This window comes from Hyposmocoma kahamanoa, unplaced genomic scaffold, assembly GCF_003589595.1.
Source record: "Hyposmocoma kahamanoa isolate Upper Pololo Valley unplaced genomic scaffold, ASM358959v1 192, whole genome shotgun sequence".
Classification (NCBI taxonomy): domain Eukaryota; kingdom Metazoa; phylum Arthropoda; class Insecta; order Lepidoptera; family Cosmopterigidae; genus Hyposmocoma; species Hyposmocoma kahamanoa.
This window is the reverse complement of record NW_020653719.1, coordinates 8278308-8294478: the sequence shown is the minus strand read 5'-3', so window position 1 is coordinate 8294478 and position 16171 is coordinate 8278308. Positions and strand designations below refer to the sequence as shown.

The following is a 16171-nucleotide window of genomic DNA, read 5'->3' as shown; positions in this document are numbered from 1 at the left end:
ATAATATCTAAATTATCGTTATAAGAATCAAGTTAACGTAGTCTACTTGTTGTAAATGATTTAAATTTAATGATGGGGTGTTTTTACACACCAATGATAGACTATAGTAATTAATACAACGAAGGAATACCAACCAACCTCCAATGGTGTCCAAATAGTCCCTAGCCACATCATCAAGCTGCAGTACTTGTATGACAGGTGCTGGGGTCTTTCTGGGTCTTCTGGCTATTTTGACAGCCAAAGATGTGGATATGATGAACACTGCTACCAATACCACAGCCCCTATTGATATGCCTACATCCTTTTCAAGAATAACTGGAATTTAAAGAAAATTAGATAGTTGAGAACGATGGAACTATAGATGTTTATGTATGATCTACGAGTTCATAGCTGTATACAGTCTTATTATTAAGTATTAAGAATCTTTATAACTTAACAACTAAGTGTACCTAAAAATATTGTATTAATTTCGGACATGAATTGTATATGTAAAATCTCCGAAAAACTAAATATATATATACTTACAACTCCACCAAGGTGGTGATGCAGCATTCAGCAAGTTTTCTGTTGGTCTCAACAACAGAGCTCTAGAACAGCCGTATCTGTTACAAGCAGAAGCTCCGGCTTCGTCTCCGAATTTCAACTTCCCCAGAGCTCCTCGTACAAGCGATGTTCCTCCTTGTGAAGTGACTCCTCGAGCCATTGCTTGACCACTACCAAAGCCCATAGATCCTCGGCGTTCGAGTATCAGAGATGCATTTGATTTGGATATTCTCCAAACTGACACTTCGTAGTATGTTGCGTTTTCCACTGCAATTTGTAATTTTATTTTAAGAGTTGCTTTTGATAATGTGTGACCACTACAATTGGAGGAATGAAATGCATCTTCTGAGAAACTTAAGTAGTAAATAGATAGGTAAACTAGAAAACTGAATAGTATCCAATACCTATAAGTGCAAGACTTATTTTCCATTAATATTAATGATATAGTATTGGTGTACCACAAGGGTTTGCCCTAGGACACAAATAGGTTGTATCTATGTCGCGTATATTTATTAGATTTTTGACAAAATTTACATGATTCTATTAATTTAATGTGTCTATTAATATTTTAAAACTTATATCCATTACCTGAAGTGCATCTCATTTGGAATTCCCCGTATTCATAAGCTAAATCACATTGTTTTGGCTGCTGTGGTCTCAGTGGTTCTAAACCGATGGTTTTTTCACATGGTTTCTCTTGGGACGCTACACCATTCCCTGAGAAAATAAGAAAATAAAATATGCAATAAAATAAAGTGTGTAACTAGGTTACTCACTTATGACCGTAGTTACTTGTTATTCATATTCATACTCTTTTTTTACAAGTTACATGGTTATATAACAGGTGTTCTTAAGCTAATGGTAATTGACATGCAACACCCCGTGGGGGCACTGCAACATTCTGAGGGCACTATGTCCTTACTTTAGTAAAACATATACATTATTAAAATAAAATTAAAAATTCAATAAGAAAACTCTACATTATTTAAATAAAATTAAGATGATTAATGACAAAAAAAGCTAAACAGAATTTTAGGCAATATCAACAATAAATATTAGTTATTCCTTTTACATTTAGGTCTCATTCCTGACACACTTATGTCTGTCTATTTGACATACTTTACAAATTATAATTATTATAAACTTGGTAATTCGTTTTTAAGCACTATTTTCTATAAAGTATTCTTTTAGTGAGTAAAAAGCTTTGCTCTTTAGATGGGTTACAAAAGCCCTATATGTATCTTGTGTTTTTATATTTATTGGGATCGCATTATATATTTTAATTACCATACAGTGGGGCCCTTGAAGGGTATATACCTAGAGTACTGATAGGACGCTTCAACATGTGTAGACCTCTATTGTTACGATTCAGATTCTTTACAGGTGAGAAAAGATGATTGTATTTCTTTACAAATTTACTACACTCAAGAATGTAAACTGAGGTTAGTGTTAAAATCTTGTGTTTAATAAAGAACGACTTACAAGAGGTTTGTGAGTCCAAATTAGCAAGTATTCTTATACATTTCTTTTGAAGTAAGAATAAGTTGTCAATCTCAACGCAATTTCCCCATAAAACTTATGTGTTATTTTACCGTTTTTTACTTTTGTTATGGATGCGGAATTACTTCTGCTTAGACCTGAGGTCTAGAATTGTACTATAATACGACGAAGGATACTATAACGAATATAGATGACTATTTTCGAGTTCGTTGAATCTATGCTGTATTTGTCAGCGCAATGTTTCTTTAAACAAAGACATTTCAACTTCGTTGAGCTCGGTGTGTGCGTGCGTATGTGCAGTTGCTATAGATTTATGTTAATACGTATCTAGCATATTATTATACTCGTGGACGTGAAAGTGGTTGCGAAAGTTCTAAAATTTTATATCTAAAATCAAATTAAGGTGTACCTGCTTCACAAGTAGCTTTTAAAGGTCCCGATAAAGGTCCAGTGATTTGTGAGAGCGGTAATATCGGGGAGCCTGTCGTCAGCTGCTGCACTTCAAAACCTGCGGGCTGAACGTGCCAAAAGAATGTATCAGCTGCTGGCAGTGCTTTTACGTGGCAATGAATTGTTTCTTTGTCTAATGTGATACCGCGTTCTGAGCATTCTGGTGGATCTGCAAGATGCAAAATTTGATAAAGTTCAATGAGAATTTGTTGGAAGTTTCTAGTGCATAGGATATTGCTGTGTATTCTCCATAAGTATATTTTAGGAAGTTATCAATAGAAACTGCTAGTATCTTCAATTTCATAATGATCTTGAAAGTAACCATCAAAACTTACGTCTAAATACTTACAAAAAACTGTAATTGTGATTGGCTCGGATCTAGTTTCACCAACAACATTGGCAGCTGAGCAAGAATACTTCCCTGCATGATGTCGCGTCGCTTCTTCTACTAGTAACCTCTGCGATGATGTATTATCACCCCATATGCTGCCTGGTCTTATTTCAATATCCTATAAAAAAGTTTTCTCATGATACCAGTCAATGTACGGAAAGCCACCTTTGTTTATAATTTCAAATTGTACGTAAATATCACCCAATGTGAAGTGCTACTAAAATCGTTTTTAGTCAGTGTTATTTGTGATTTCACTTACATTAAAATACCAGGAAAATTTTTCAACCATTGGATTTGCTCTAGTTTCGCATTCTAAATGCAAGCTATCTAATTCAACCACGTCATTCAATCTTCCGTCTCCTAGTTTTGATATTTCTACTATTGGACTATCTGAAAAATAAAAGTACGTATAAAGTTGGGTACAGAATCAGAAGATTGTTAAAAGACTATTCCTTACTTTCAGCCCTAAGAAAGAAAAATGCGGCATCTACCGGATGCAGAAAGTACTTACAAGTAACGTTAAGCGTAATGACGTCGGCTTTCGAACCTCGACTGGGAGCCATTGCGGGGTTGGTAGCTACGCACGCTAGGGTTGCACCGTTGTCTCCGACAGATGGCGTTAGTTGTAAGTGCGATACTGCCGTGTTTGTCAGCCCATTCCATGACTGAAAACATTAAGATTATCATCACTTATCATAGCGAACCGTTAGTAAGTTTTAATTAATAGCTAGCACGGTCATATCTTTATTTAATCGTAAGCTCTGTGACTATGAAACTAACGACTAATTTACAGAGATAACTTTGGGTAATAGGCAGATGTAGGTTTTCAAATGAAAAAACGGTGGACTATAAATTATTAATTAACAACTCACCTGATTGCTGTGCTTCGTGAGATGCTTGTGATCCAGCCACCAAGACAAATCTGGAGGAGGGTAGGACCCGTAGGCTTGGCAATGGACGACAGCGGGCTTTCCTACTTCGAGTGTCTCGTCCAAAGTTCCTTCTACCCAGTGAATCGATACGTTGTAGGCGGGTACTGAAATATTAAGAATTGTAAAATGAAGCTTTGGTACTCTTTTTTGTTGAAGTTAATTTTATCGCCCAAAGATACAGTTCAAATATTAGCTGTACCTTTAGGCGTATACAGAGGTATTCTAAAAGGAAATACAGCGTAAGTAATTGAGATAATGAGGGATCGGATGTTAAATGTTGATGTTAGGTGTTCCTCAAGGTACTATATTGATGCCGATAGTATATTATGTGCATCCTATCTGTCTTTATTAATACTATAAATTTAACTACGTCTTTGTATAGGAGAAAGTAAAGTACAAGAGATTATTATTTATAGAAAAATATACCATACTCACAATACAATTCAACCTTTAAGGTAGTAATCAAAGGCGAAGTAAGACGCGAATTTGACGCTCTGCAGGATAAAGAAGCAGCATTATCTCTTGTTAAAGGTAAATAGAGTTCATTTTCCCTCATGTTGGGTACGTCGCTGTCTCCATCCGAGGCGTCCACAAGGGTTTCACCGGAGTACCAGCTAATGCGGGGTGGGGGGCGGCCTGAAAACATGTGTAATTACTTTGATTAATCAGTAATTAAGTGGTAATTAAACAATTCAAATGCCTACCCTTATTACGTCAGCGTGATTGTAGATTTTTACATTTATTATTTCTTGGCGACCTATATATGGGTTCAACGACAAGCAGGCGCGTGATATGTGGTATGTAATATATTTATTTAAACTTTACAAGAACAATATACTAGAAGCTTGTCGATAATTTGTATCATACATAATAAACTTGGTTTTAAATCTACTTTCTGAAACTCGTATCATATAAAGAGTGATTATTCAGGAGATGGCAAACGTGTATATTTATTTTAGAGTTGGGTCGCCGACTCAGAGACAGAGGCTGCGATCACCGCTCTGGGTCGTGGTTGGTTCAGCAGGTGTCCATTGCTGTCCAGCGAGGCAATGCTGCCAGTATAATGGGAACTTTTGCCCCGGGCACGATACAGGGCGGGATTTCTTTTTAAATTAAGTACATATATTTAACGTGAATCTCATTTTTTTTGTATTAGATTACCTATTGACGAAGTCTTGTGCTGATCTTTAGGTTATACATTTTATTATTGTTCATAAATGCATATTTATTTTAAATTTCTTATCAAGGGTGTTAATTTGTATGCATTACTTTAAGAATAGATAAAAAACAAGTGTGTAAATATGAAAGAAGTGTGATGTAAAATCAGCATGCAAAATTTGTACCCATATACAATCAATTTTTTGCATTTCAGTAACTTTGAGCTTTAAGATCTAGTATCTTAAAGCTCAAAGTTAAGTTAGTTTGAGAAAGTAAGGCGACGATATATTACAATAATGTATAATATTACAATTATTATGTACTCAAAGCAACATTATGCAGAGTCTTGATTTTGAGAATTGTTAAATGTTGGGTTCATGTGTCAAAAAAGATTAGGATACGTCACGACTTTTTTGACTGAACATTTTCATCATCTATATTTAAAATTTGCAAATTGCATGGCCTGCAGTGTATAAATAACGAGGGTGAAGTACTTCCCATACCTATTATCATAGTAGTGCCCTAGTGACAAAACTCATATACATCAAACACGCAATACCTGCAGCACTTAGGTACTTAATAATATGAATCTATAATAATATGAATTTTAAATGTTTATGACAAAACATGTCATGAATGCAAAAACGCGATGAGAACGACGTATCGAGAAAAGGCTGGTCTAGGTCATACTTCAGCCTAGATTTTAATGTTTTTTTTTTAATGGCCTAGCGGGTGGGCTGAGTCTGCCTGAGAGTTCCCGGTTAATTAGTCGTTTTTTCTCTTCACTTTTATGTATAAATTTGTTTAAGCATCATTGACTTACAATTATATGGACGTCGGGTCCGCGCTAAAAAGTGTCCGCACTTGTAACGCGCTAAAATCGTATACAGAGCGCGACACTCCGCTTTAGTCTTCATTTGTTCTACGGACAGCGCGATACTGCGATGACATAACAATTTAAATTTCGAATAGGTTGACTTGGGACATTTTTTTCGTGGTTTTTGTATTAGACCCGTCGTCCATTTATTTGTAAGTCAATGTTAAGCATCTATAGTTTAACTATTTTGTTATAATTGTTAATACAAAGATCGAACATCAAGTAAGATTCCTTCGATCCGGCTGGGTTTGAACTAGCGCCTACCGTGCTAGACGCTCTGCCAACTAAGCCACGGAACGAACCAGATCTTACGAATTTTTCTATGTGCTTTTTGCATATCTTTGTTTTTGGTTTTTAACGACTTTTTTGCTGTAGCGCCATCTGTGAGAATTATTTTACCATCGTTTTTAAATTTTTTATGTTACCAAGTGATGGTACGAAGAAGTCGTGCGCGCTTGGTGGTAAGCGACACGCTTACCCATAACAGTTGCAGTGCTACTCAGAGTTTTAAATCACAAACTAAGACCTTTGCGTTTTAAAGCTCTGAGTGGCACTGCAAGTGTTATGGATAGACATGCCGCTTACCGCCGCACGCACGACGTGTTCGTTCCGTCACTTGTTATTATAAAGTCCCATGTGCCTGTAATTTCACCAGCACCTTACACTTCAAAACCGGAACGCAGTAATGCTCACATTATTGCTTGGCGGCAGAAACAGGTAAGGTGACAGTACTTCCCTGGACGAACTCTTTCACAAGGAGCTCTATTGCTACAAATTCCATTAACTAAACGTCTTAATTACATTTGCTGGTAGTTTTCAGTGAACGAAGTCGGAGTTACGGAATATATTTACATTGTTATTGGGTGAAGTGGGAAGTTGGAATTCACTTACACAATATATGTACTGCAACCAATATTGAAAATGGTTTTAGGAAGCCATAAATTGCGGCATTGCAAAGGACGACTTATTTATTTTAAGACCGAAACCAAGGTGCAAAAACGGATGTTGGGCGCCAAAATGGCGCGTACAGTTCGTCGTCTACTCGATATTAAGCGAAACATACAAAAGTGTATCTGCAAAATAGTATATTTCAGAAGTTAGCAGTGGAACCAGCCGTGGCCTCATGCTGCAAAACGTATAATCTTAACGATCTGACAGGAGAATCTAATAGAGCATTTAGAGCGGTTACACACGGTGACTTTTACCAGCGATTCAAACGCGATGCAGTTGCTATGCAGTCGTTAATCGTCTCCCTTTACGACCATTCGCACGACTGCATCGATGCAAACGCGCGATTGTTTCGCTACACTCGGGATTTATAGGCGATTGCATCGATGCAATTGACTCTTAAAGTCATGTTACTTAATGAAAAATGTAGACTTAATGACCTTATTAAGGACAGGAAATGAACTGGCGCGATTGGAAATAAATATGTCTGTAATATGCTAGGAATTTCCTTGTGAATCTTCCTTAATTACGTTTATTTCGAAATCGAATTCGTTGTATTTAATCACCATTAACGGTGCATGAGAAGGCATTTCTAGATGAAAGATAACGCAAGTAAGATAAGGTCTATTAAACTAACTCGGTAGGAAATTCTCCAACTTTGAAAATTTAGCAATAAGAGTTGATATACATGAGCTCGAATTAAATTTTTTCCTGTACTGAATCGGTTCTATGGCGCGAGTCGAGTGACAGGGACACTGGCTTTATGTCAGAATTTGTTTTTTTACAAATAAAATTAAAGGTATTTGAAGAATGTATCTCGTATACTATTTAGTTCAGTTGATATTAAAAGAATCGTTGTTATATATAAAGAAAAGTTTCTTGTAAAATTTCGAGGAAGTTTGTTTTCTTTCTATCGTGGAAATTTTTAGAAATCGTGTTTTACGCCGAAGATTAATCAGTGTATGTCCTCAATTTTTTACTATATATTTGTTCCAAATCAATCAAATCAACCAAAGCCATTTGAGGTTGTATAGACTGTTCATTATTTATTAATTTCTAAAGATTTTCCTGTATACAGCTGCACATCGTATAGTCAATGATAAACTCAAAAATGAGGGTAAGAATATATTCCGTTCCTTCCGACCCGACCAACGGGGCGCACTCGGCGCTTGCATGATTTATTTGACTCTAAAACTGACTTTGACAACATGTTACATCGACATGATTTTACTCAGACATTACGTTACTCCGACAATATGTTACTTCGACATTAAAGTACTCAGATACTACGCTACATCGACAACACAGACGAGGTGTTTATTAAAAAAAAATGTTTGTGCTCTGACAAGAAAAATCATCATTACAAACCCATCTAGGAAATGGTTTCTTATATAGATATATATCGATCAATATAACAAAAAAAAAACAAAATCATATAATCGAAAAATTCTTTTATTAGTTATATAAAGTGTAACAAAAAACTATTAAATTAAAATATAAATTTTTACTACACTATTTCATGTATGTGCATAAACTTAATTACAGTAAACAGAAAAAACATAAATGATTATTTTCGGGACGGAAGAAAATTTTAAACTGCTTTTAGAAAGCACAATTTTGGATAATGGATTTTTGGTGGATTTTAATGGGACTTTTGAAATAGTATATTTTATTTTATTTTAATTTTTTTTTTCTTTCACTTTATACAGAGTGTTTTATTTAATGGGACAATTGAAGAAACAACTGAAATCATAGAAGATACAAGAAAACTGTCTTAGAAACCATAAAGTTTTTTTATCAATTTCGGCATATTTTTTTTAGTCAAGCGTAGGTTGTCCATAATAATTAATAAAATTGATCAAAATTTTGTTTAGTGCTGATCGACTCAGAGTTACGAAGGAATCATTTCATTGTATGGGATGACGAAATCTGGGCAGCAGAAGATGATCAAATTCAATTAAATATTTTTCAAATTGACAACAAATTGACAACTTCAGTTGTAGTGACAAAGTTTTTTTTAATGCTAATAGACTCGGTTTATTAAAATAATGACTTCATTGTACCCGAAGAAAAATATCGGGACAGCAAAGTTGGCAGCAAAATTTTCATTCAAATTTTATTAAATTTGACGAACTTCTGCTGTCCCGATTTTCTTCATCCCATACAATGAAATGATCCCGTCATAACTCTGAGTCGATCAGCACTAAAAAAGATTTTGATCATTTTATTTGTTTTTATGGACAACTCTCGCTTGACCAAAAAATTTACTATGCCAAAATTATTTTCCCAAAAAAAGACGACTTTATGGTTCCTAAGATAGTTTCGTTGTATCTTCTGTGGTTTCGGATTTCCTCATACTGTCCCGTTTAAAAAAAAACTCTGCATTTTAATAAAATAAATTTCCGATTACATAATGTTGTCCTTTTTTTGTCATAGTGATCGATATAAGAAATCATTTCCTATGTGGGTTTGTAATGATGATTTTTCTTATCGTACAAAGATTTTTTTTAATAAACACCTCGTCTGTATTGTCGGAGTAGCGTAGTGTCTGAGTAAAATAATGTCGAAGTAACATATTGTCTGAGTAAAATCATGTCGATGTAACATGTTGTCGGAGTAGGGTAGTGTCTGAGTAAAATAATGTCGAAGTAACAAATTGTCGGAGTAACGTAATGTCTGAGTAAAATCATGTCGATGTAACATGTTGTCGGAGTCGCGTGAGTCGAAGTTCAGTTTTAGAGTCGATTCATTTATTGTGGAAGTGTGATGAAACTGTTCTTTCTATCATAAATATTATATGGTATGTTTAATTTTATTAGTATGGTTACATACTTATTTACTTTTGAAAAAAATTAAATGTTTTCTAGTAATTTTACTGTTAGTTTTTTTTATCTTTTATGTATATGAAATATAAATACGTATTCTGTTTCCCACAATTAATTTTATCTTACAGTTTTTCCTGTAACTCGAAGGTTGCCTGGAAGAGATTGCTATTTAGCAATAAGGCCGCCTGTTGTACCTGTCACTTTTACTTTTTTATTTCAAAGTCAAAGTCAAACAATCATTTATTGCATAGGTAAATTTTTTACATTTGAAAACGTCACATTTAAGCTACTGCTCGTTCACTACGCTGACTTCCTTGAAAAGAACGAGCAAGAAATTCTAGGCATTACTCTTTTCAAATAAACTTAAATGCTATTTGTATTGTAAAACAAGTTAGGATTAGGATATTCTTAAACTATAAAATAAACTTATAATTGTATTTGAAGTGTACTTGGATAATAAGTTACTTTACCTTGTAAAAAATATTTATATTTATATTATTTGTATTTCAAATACAAACAAACCTTCTGTGTCAAATTGTAAGTTATGCATATTATGATGGCCAGCATCAAATTGTTAACTTCTGAGGTGAACCACACAAGTTTTGTGTTTTTCTATTTTAGACGTAAGAGATAAACTACGGGCAAAAAATAATTGCTCATGGTCCACCGAGGTGAATAAGTGAGGTGGTCCATGGGCCGCAAAATTACATGCAAAGTTGAATTTTTTTATTTTAAATATGATCCTTGTATCATAACTTGTACGTAACAGCTATACAACAAGTTACAAAAATAAAAAAAATAAATTTCATGTTAATATATATTTTTTATTCATTTCATCCACTGCTGATTATAGCCCCATTACCTGCTCTCAGACTAGGAAATACCCTGTACTAAGAGTACTATAGAGCAATGGAATTCATTCCGAAACATTACCCTGAACAACCAGACCAGAGAATCGACCCTACGATTTACTCGTCCACTGTTAAATATAACGCAGGTTACAAACTTTGTTTTTATATTTAAAACTACATAATGCACACTTTTGTTACAACAGATTTTTAGTATAGTGTTGCCATATTAGTATGGTGAAATCTAACATACATTTTAGACAATGTTGCCTATTAAAATTACCAAATAAATAAAATTTAGAATGTTCTATTTATTAATTGAACATCCAGCTTTGGTTCCAAGAATTCGTCAAAAACATTTGTATGTTATCTCTATTCCAGATTTTCTGAGATATCTTATCCTATTTTCGTAATATTTAACAACTTGTGGAAACTGGACAAACGTCCAGTATTATTAATGTATAATTAATTAAGTTAAGCGAAATGTTCGAGCATAATGGGTTGATAACTGTTTTTTTTTTTAAGTTACGAAATAACTAACAAAACCGAAATTACCAAATTGATCCAATTGACCTTCTGTGATCTAATCTATTGGGCAAAATTACAATTGTAGTGCCTTTTGACCCTGTGATAATATAATATATAATACGTAATAATAATAAATAGTTACAAGAACCCTCTTGTCATTTTTGTATTTGCTTTGGTTCATCAGTTCGTTAATAAACGTTCGACTGTTAAGCTGTGTCCTTTGCGCCGATATAAAACAGTGACGACGAGGCCTATAATTAAATTTTCTGTTTGCAAAAAAGTAACCTACGCGTGACATGAATGTGTTGTTTTTATTAACAAGATGAACGTTATATATATACAAAAAACCAATGCCGATTGGAAAAATATCAGAGTTCGATGTGCATCAAGACGATTGGCGTTTCTATGTCGAATGCCTCGAACATTTCATCGTAATAATGTGAAGAGCGAACATCAAGTGCTAACGTCAAGTGACGGGTGCAGAAGCTTAAGAACTATTGGTGAACTTATGCAAACCGGAGCGACCCAAGTCAAAAACATTCCAACAGATCGCCGCCATATTGGAAGGTCATTTACAGCCGAAACCCACTAGGAGTTACCCGAGATATACATATTTAGACACAGAACGCAAAATAATGGCGAGATTATAGCGGAATATACGACCATTTTAAAACGTATGTCGGAAACGTGCGACTTATGAGAAAACCAAGCTTCAGTATGTGCGTAACAGGTTAATGATATCACGACATACCTCCTATGACATAGCAAGTCAGCACAAGAGTATCCCCTTCATGATACGGACCGATTCTCTGCTCGACCGTGTTGTGCATCTCGTCCATGAAGAATGGCTGCCCTGGAAGCACTGAAAGTACAACAAACAAAGGATTTTAAATAAGTTAATTAAAAGAAAATAGTCCCTAATTGATTGAAGGTGCTTTCTTCCCCTTTTCGTAACTTCGAACGAGGTTACGAGTTCGGTGATTGCCACCGTAGTGTTACCACAAAACAATTTTATTGAATTCACAAATGTGAAAAGTTCGTGACGTTAGTTTTGATAGCGTAAACGCGCGATAGCATCCATTTGACAAACATAGTTTTTAACCGACTTCAAAAAAGGAGGAGAAAAATTCAACTGTATTTGTTTGTGTATACATTACGCGACATTTAATCCGACATTTGTGAACCGATTGCTATGATTCTTTTTTGTTACAATGGGGGTAGTTCAGTAGTGACCACATTCAATTTTGAAGAAAATATTCCAACTCTAAGGGTGGCAAATTAGGGGTGAATCCAATTTTATATTATTTCACCCACTTTTCGTTAACCTATTTCAATAAGACATGGCAAATAGTAATTCTACAAACTTTTCAGATCGGTTTTCTTTTTATAAAAATGTTATAATTATTAACTCTTATGTGTTTATGTAATTTTTCGGAGGAGTTGCAGAATAAGCACAACCGACTCGCCCGTCCGTTGGCGCGGGAGCCCTGGCGTAAGCTAGGGCGGCCGGGCGGCGTCGTGGTGAATGTTCACTGATCCCACGGCGCCGACTCAACCGGCGAGAGGGAAACCCGGGGGGGGTCTTAGTGGGGTAGGCCCTCAAGTCTGGAGGGAGAGTCCCCACATAACCCCTGAGTCTCCTTGGGCTCAGGGGTATCCATAAAGATTTCCCCCCGTCAAAAAAAAAAAAAAAAAAAAAGGAGTTGCAGAATAGGACTATAAGTAAATCAATAAGAGGAGATGGCAAATTCAGAAGGCTCATCAGTATCTCTTTCTATAAGTATTTCTATAAAACATGTAAGAAATATAGCGAAGAAATTTAGAAAAAGAAGTTCGTGATGTAAGGAACTTACCAACCACAGTGACGTTCACTCCCAAATATCTTGTCTGTGCCAAGGCAAAGTCCACACGGCAATGATACAAGGCTTGATCGTACTCCATAAGGTCCGTTATTATAAGAGAAGTTGGTTGACTGTTTATGTCTGCTTTTAGTCGTTGGCCGTCTTTTATGTCATTGATCTTGTCGCTGAACCACTCTCGGCCTATGCGGGCGTCGAAACTGTAGAGACAACACGACAATTTAAAAGAGAAATCGAAATATACACGGTAAAGTCCTGAATTCGATATTTTTGCTCCGTTCCACATTGGTAAACGGTCGTGATGCCAGTTATTACTGTTTTACAGGTCATATCCAGACACGCAACCATCGGTTGCCCGGGTAACAAACATACCGACTCATCCGAAGAACAGAGTCCGATGTAATAATATAGCGAAAAGAGAATAAGTACGTTACGAGAATAATTTCGTTATTCAAACTAAGGTCTATGTATGGGTGTTTTTGATAATTTATATATCTTATTTCGTTTCGGAAATATAGAATCGAACAACGGTCGATCTGACATCCACAGCGAAGAAAAACGAACGAAATGTACTATGTCCTGAGAACAACTCTATACTAATAGTCTTGTACATAGATCTTTGTTCCACGGATGAGTCGATACAGTATCACCGTACATAATATGTTATCGGCATTGTGTGTAATCCGGTATTCTTACAATACCTCCGTATTCTATATAATGCGTAAAATATTTTTAGTCAATGTATGGCATGAACTCTATTATAAATTTAGTGTAAGAATTCTTTACAATGTCGAGCGTGCATTAGACAATTTGTCACAATAGTTCGTCTTGTACGAATAAGGAGGTATTTTATATTTATTTTTGAGTGAAATCGAATAGTGTCAATTTTTATTACAACTCCCGTTTTGGTCAACGAAAAATTTGTGATTACAATACAATTCAATTCATTTAAAAACTAATTACATAATTATTTCAATCCGCAACGTAGGCTTCGTCAGGAAGAAAGTATGTAATTAGAACAATTGTTAAAAAAGTCTTTGTTCTAAACAAGGAATGAAAAGATTGATACATTAAATATGCACGCTACACAAATAACTTAGTACAAAATTTGTACAAAATTGACTTACTACAAAAATTTTAATTCAACTTTATAGGAACCAAACACCCATATTCGTTTTTCATTGTTTGTTTAAAGAATTCAATATTTCGCTTTTCGAATAATCGGTATCCATAATATTTTTTTGGAAACGCAAACAAAATCAGTTTTGGCTAGGTTTTTCTTTTTTTTTTCGCGGGGAAATCCTCCTAGGATACCTCTCCGCCGCGTGGGACTTCTACCGGCTAAAGCCCCACGGTGCACGGTGCAAGTCTTCTCGGGTGCTCTAGTGGGAGGGATCCGGGATCGAGTTTGCGCACCCTCCCAGCACCTAGAAGGACCTACGTCCTCCCCCTCCCCTCCTCAGCGCGCCACAACGCCCCGTCGTCCTCCTCGCGGCTGTTAAACTTACTGGCGATTGAAGCCCCTGCTCCGATCACCCGCAGCCGCGAAGGTACGCCTCTGGGCTAGTCTTTTCATATACTAACTCAACCTAAACGCACAGGTGGTCGAAACAGCTCAGAAAAGCAAACAGAAACAACTAATTTGATTATTTTGTCTTTCATTGAATACTTTGCCAAATCTACGGCTGGCATTCTATACAATACCTAGACTTTGTATACAATGTCTATGCAATGTGTATAACCGTTAAATTTTTTAAACTACACACATCAAAAGTGTCTAGGGATCAAGTACGTTTAAGAGTATTGCTGCAATTAGGGTTAATTATATTAACTTTTTTGTATCGCTATTGATACTTTTTAGTGAGTTTTAACATTTAAATAAGGAATATTGTTTAAAATTCGATAATAAGACGAAAATCGATTGTCAATGTGGTTTTGTATAAAAATGAGTTGTAGCGTTTTGACAAAATCATTACAATATCTGCATCGGAACCGAAACAATTTACATTATTATGGAGAGACGACATCATTTAACCCGAGAAGTGATGATGCGAGCCGTCGGAATGTTGGAAGCTGGTTCCAGGCAACGTGCTGTGGCTTTCACTCTTAACACTACACAGAGCGTCATAAGTCGCCTCTGGACGCGCTATCGCATGACGGGCAGCGTGGCCAAGCGACATGGAGGACGATCTCGCATCACGACTCGCAGACAGGACCGGTATATCCAAAATACTGCTCGACGGAATCGTACCATGACCGCCATGATGTTGGTTACGAGGCTCCACAGCTCCTCAGGCTTGCTAATAAGCGATCAAACAATCCGAAATCGTTTACGTGAAGTGGGTCTGCGATCCCGAAGGCCGCTCAGAGTTCCACCTATTGCACCCTGCAATCGCAGGACCCGTTTACGATGGGCTCGCGAACACAGAAACTGGGAGGAAGAAGACTGGCGCTATGTGTGCTTTTCGGATGAATCCCGCTTCGGTATGAGACCGGATACAAGACGTACTCGAGTTTGGAGAACATCTGGACGTCATGAACGTTTGAGATATTGTCAGGAAGTTCATCCATATGGTGGGGGAACAATAATGATATGGGCCGGTATTTGGATCGGCGGAAGAACCGATCTCATTTGTATCAGGGGTAACCTCAATGCTCAAGTTTACGCAGAGAGGATTGTTTCAGATGTTATCATCCCTTTGCGAGGCCAGTTGGGTGATTCATTTCAACTAATGCATGACAACGCACGTCCACACACGGCTAGAGTCGTAACACGCATTCTTGCCGAAGCTCGTATCAACGTTCTGCCGTGGCCTGCTCAATCGCCAGACCTCAATCCAATTGAGCACGCATGGGATATGCTTCAAAGAAGAGCTGTGCCGAGTATGCATACCGTACATACTCTACAACAATATTTTGACTTGTTACAAAACACATGGGCGGCCATTCCTCAAAGTGATTTTGATGAACTCATCTTAAGCATGCCAAATCGCTGTAATTGTGTGATTCGTGTTAATGGTGGAAATACAGATTATTAATTTTCTTATTTTTACAATAAAAATGAGCAAAATCATCATTTTCGCCATTTTTTTGTCATTTAATTGACGCCGTTAATTTGAGTTTTTTCCCACAATTTGCAAAAACATCAATTTTAGTTTATTTTTATTAAATATAGGGGTAAGCGGTTAAATAAAACATAAGCATTAAAGTAAGAAGTCGTCCTGGAAGACTGGATTTGGTAAATATTGCTTAAATAATTTTTATTTCAAAAATATTCACTTGATCCCTAGACACTTTTGATGTGTGTATTTT

At 36.1% G+C, this 16171-nt stretch overlaps 1 protein-coding gene across 2 annotated transcripts in view; it reads right to left on the bottom strand.

The window, feature by feature from the left end:
* Nucleotides 1-16171, bottom strand: part of LOC113226516 (hemicentin-2-like) — a 119108-nt gene that overhangs the window by 912 nt on the left and 102025 nt on the right. For both annotated transcript variants that reach the window (XM_026459162.1, XM_026459163.1), the window contains 11 exons: nucleotides 12854-13059; nucleotides 11752-11862; nucleotides 4252-4452; nucleotides 3757-3920; nucleotides 3396-3549; nucleotides 3144-3274; nucleotides 2843-3002; nucleotides 2453-2662; nucleotides 1132-1260; nucleotides 526-810; nucleotides 139-315 (listed from right to left, as the gene is read on the bottom strand). In XM_026459162.1, the coding sequence (XP_026314947.1) occupies nucleotides 139-315; nucleotides 526-810; nucleotides 1132-1260; nucleotides 2453-2662; nucleotides 2843-3002; nucleotides 3144-3274; nucleotides 3396-3549; nucleotides 3757-3920; nucleotides 4252-4452; nucleotides 11752-11862; nucleotides 12854-13059 (1928 nt within the window). The remainder of the gene's footprint in view (nucleotides 1-138; nucleotides 316-525; nucleotides 811-1131; nucleotides 1261-2452; nucleotides 2663-2842; nucleotides 3003-3143; nucleotides 3275-3395; nucleotides 3550-3756; nucleotides 3921-4251; nucleotides 4453-11751; nucleotides 11863-12853; nucleotides 13060-16171) is intronic.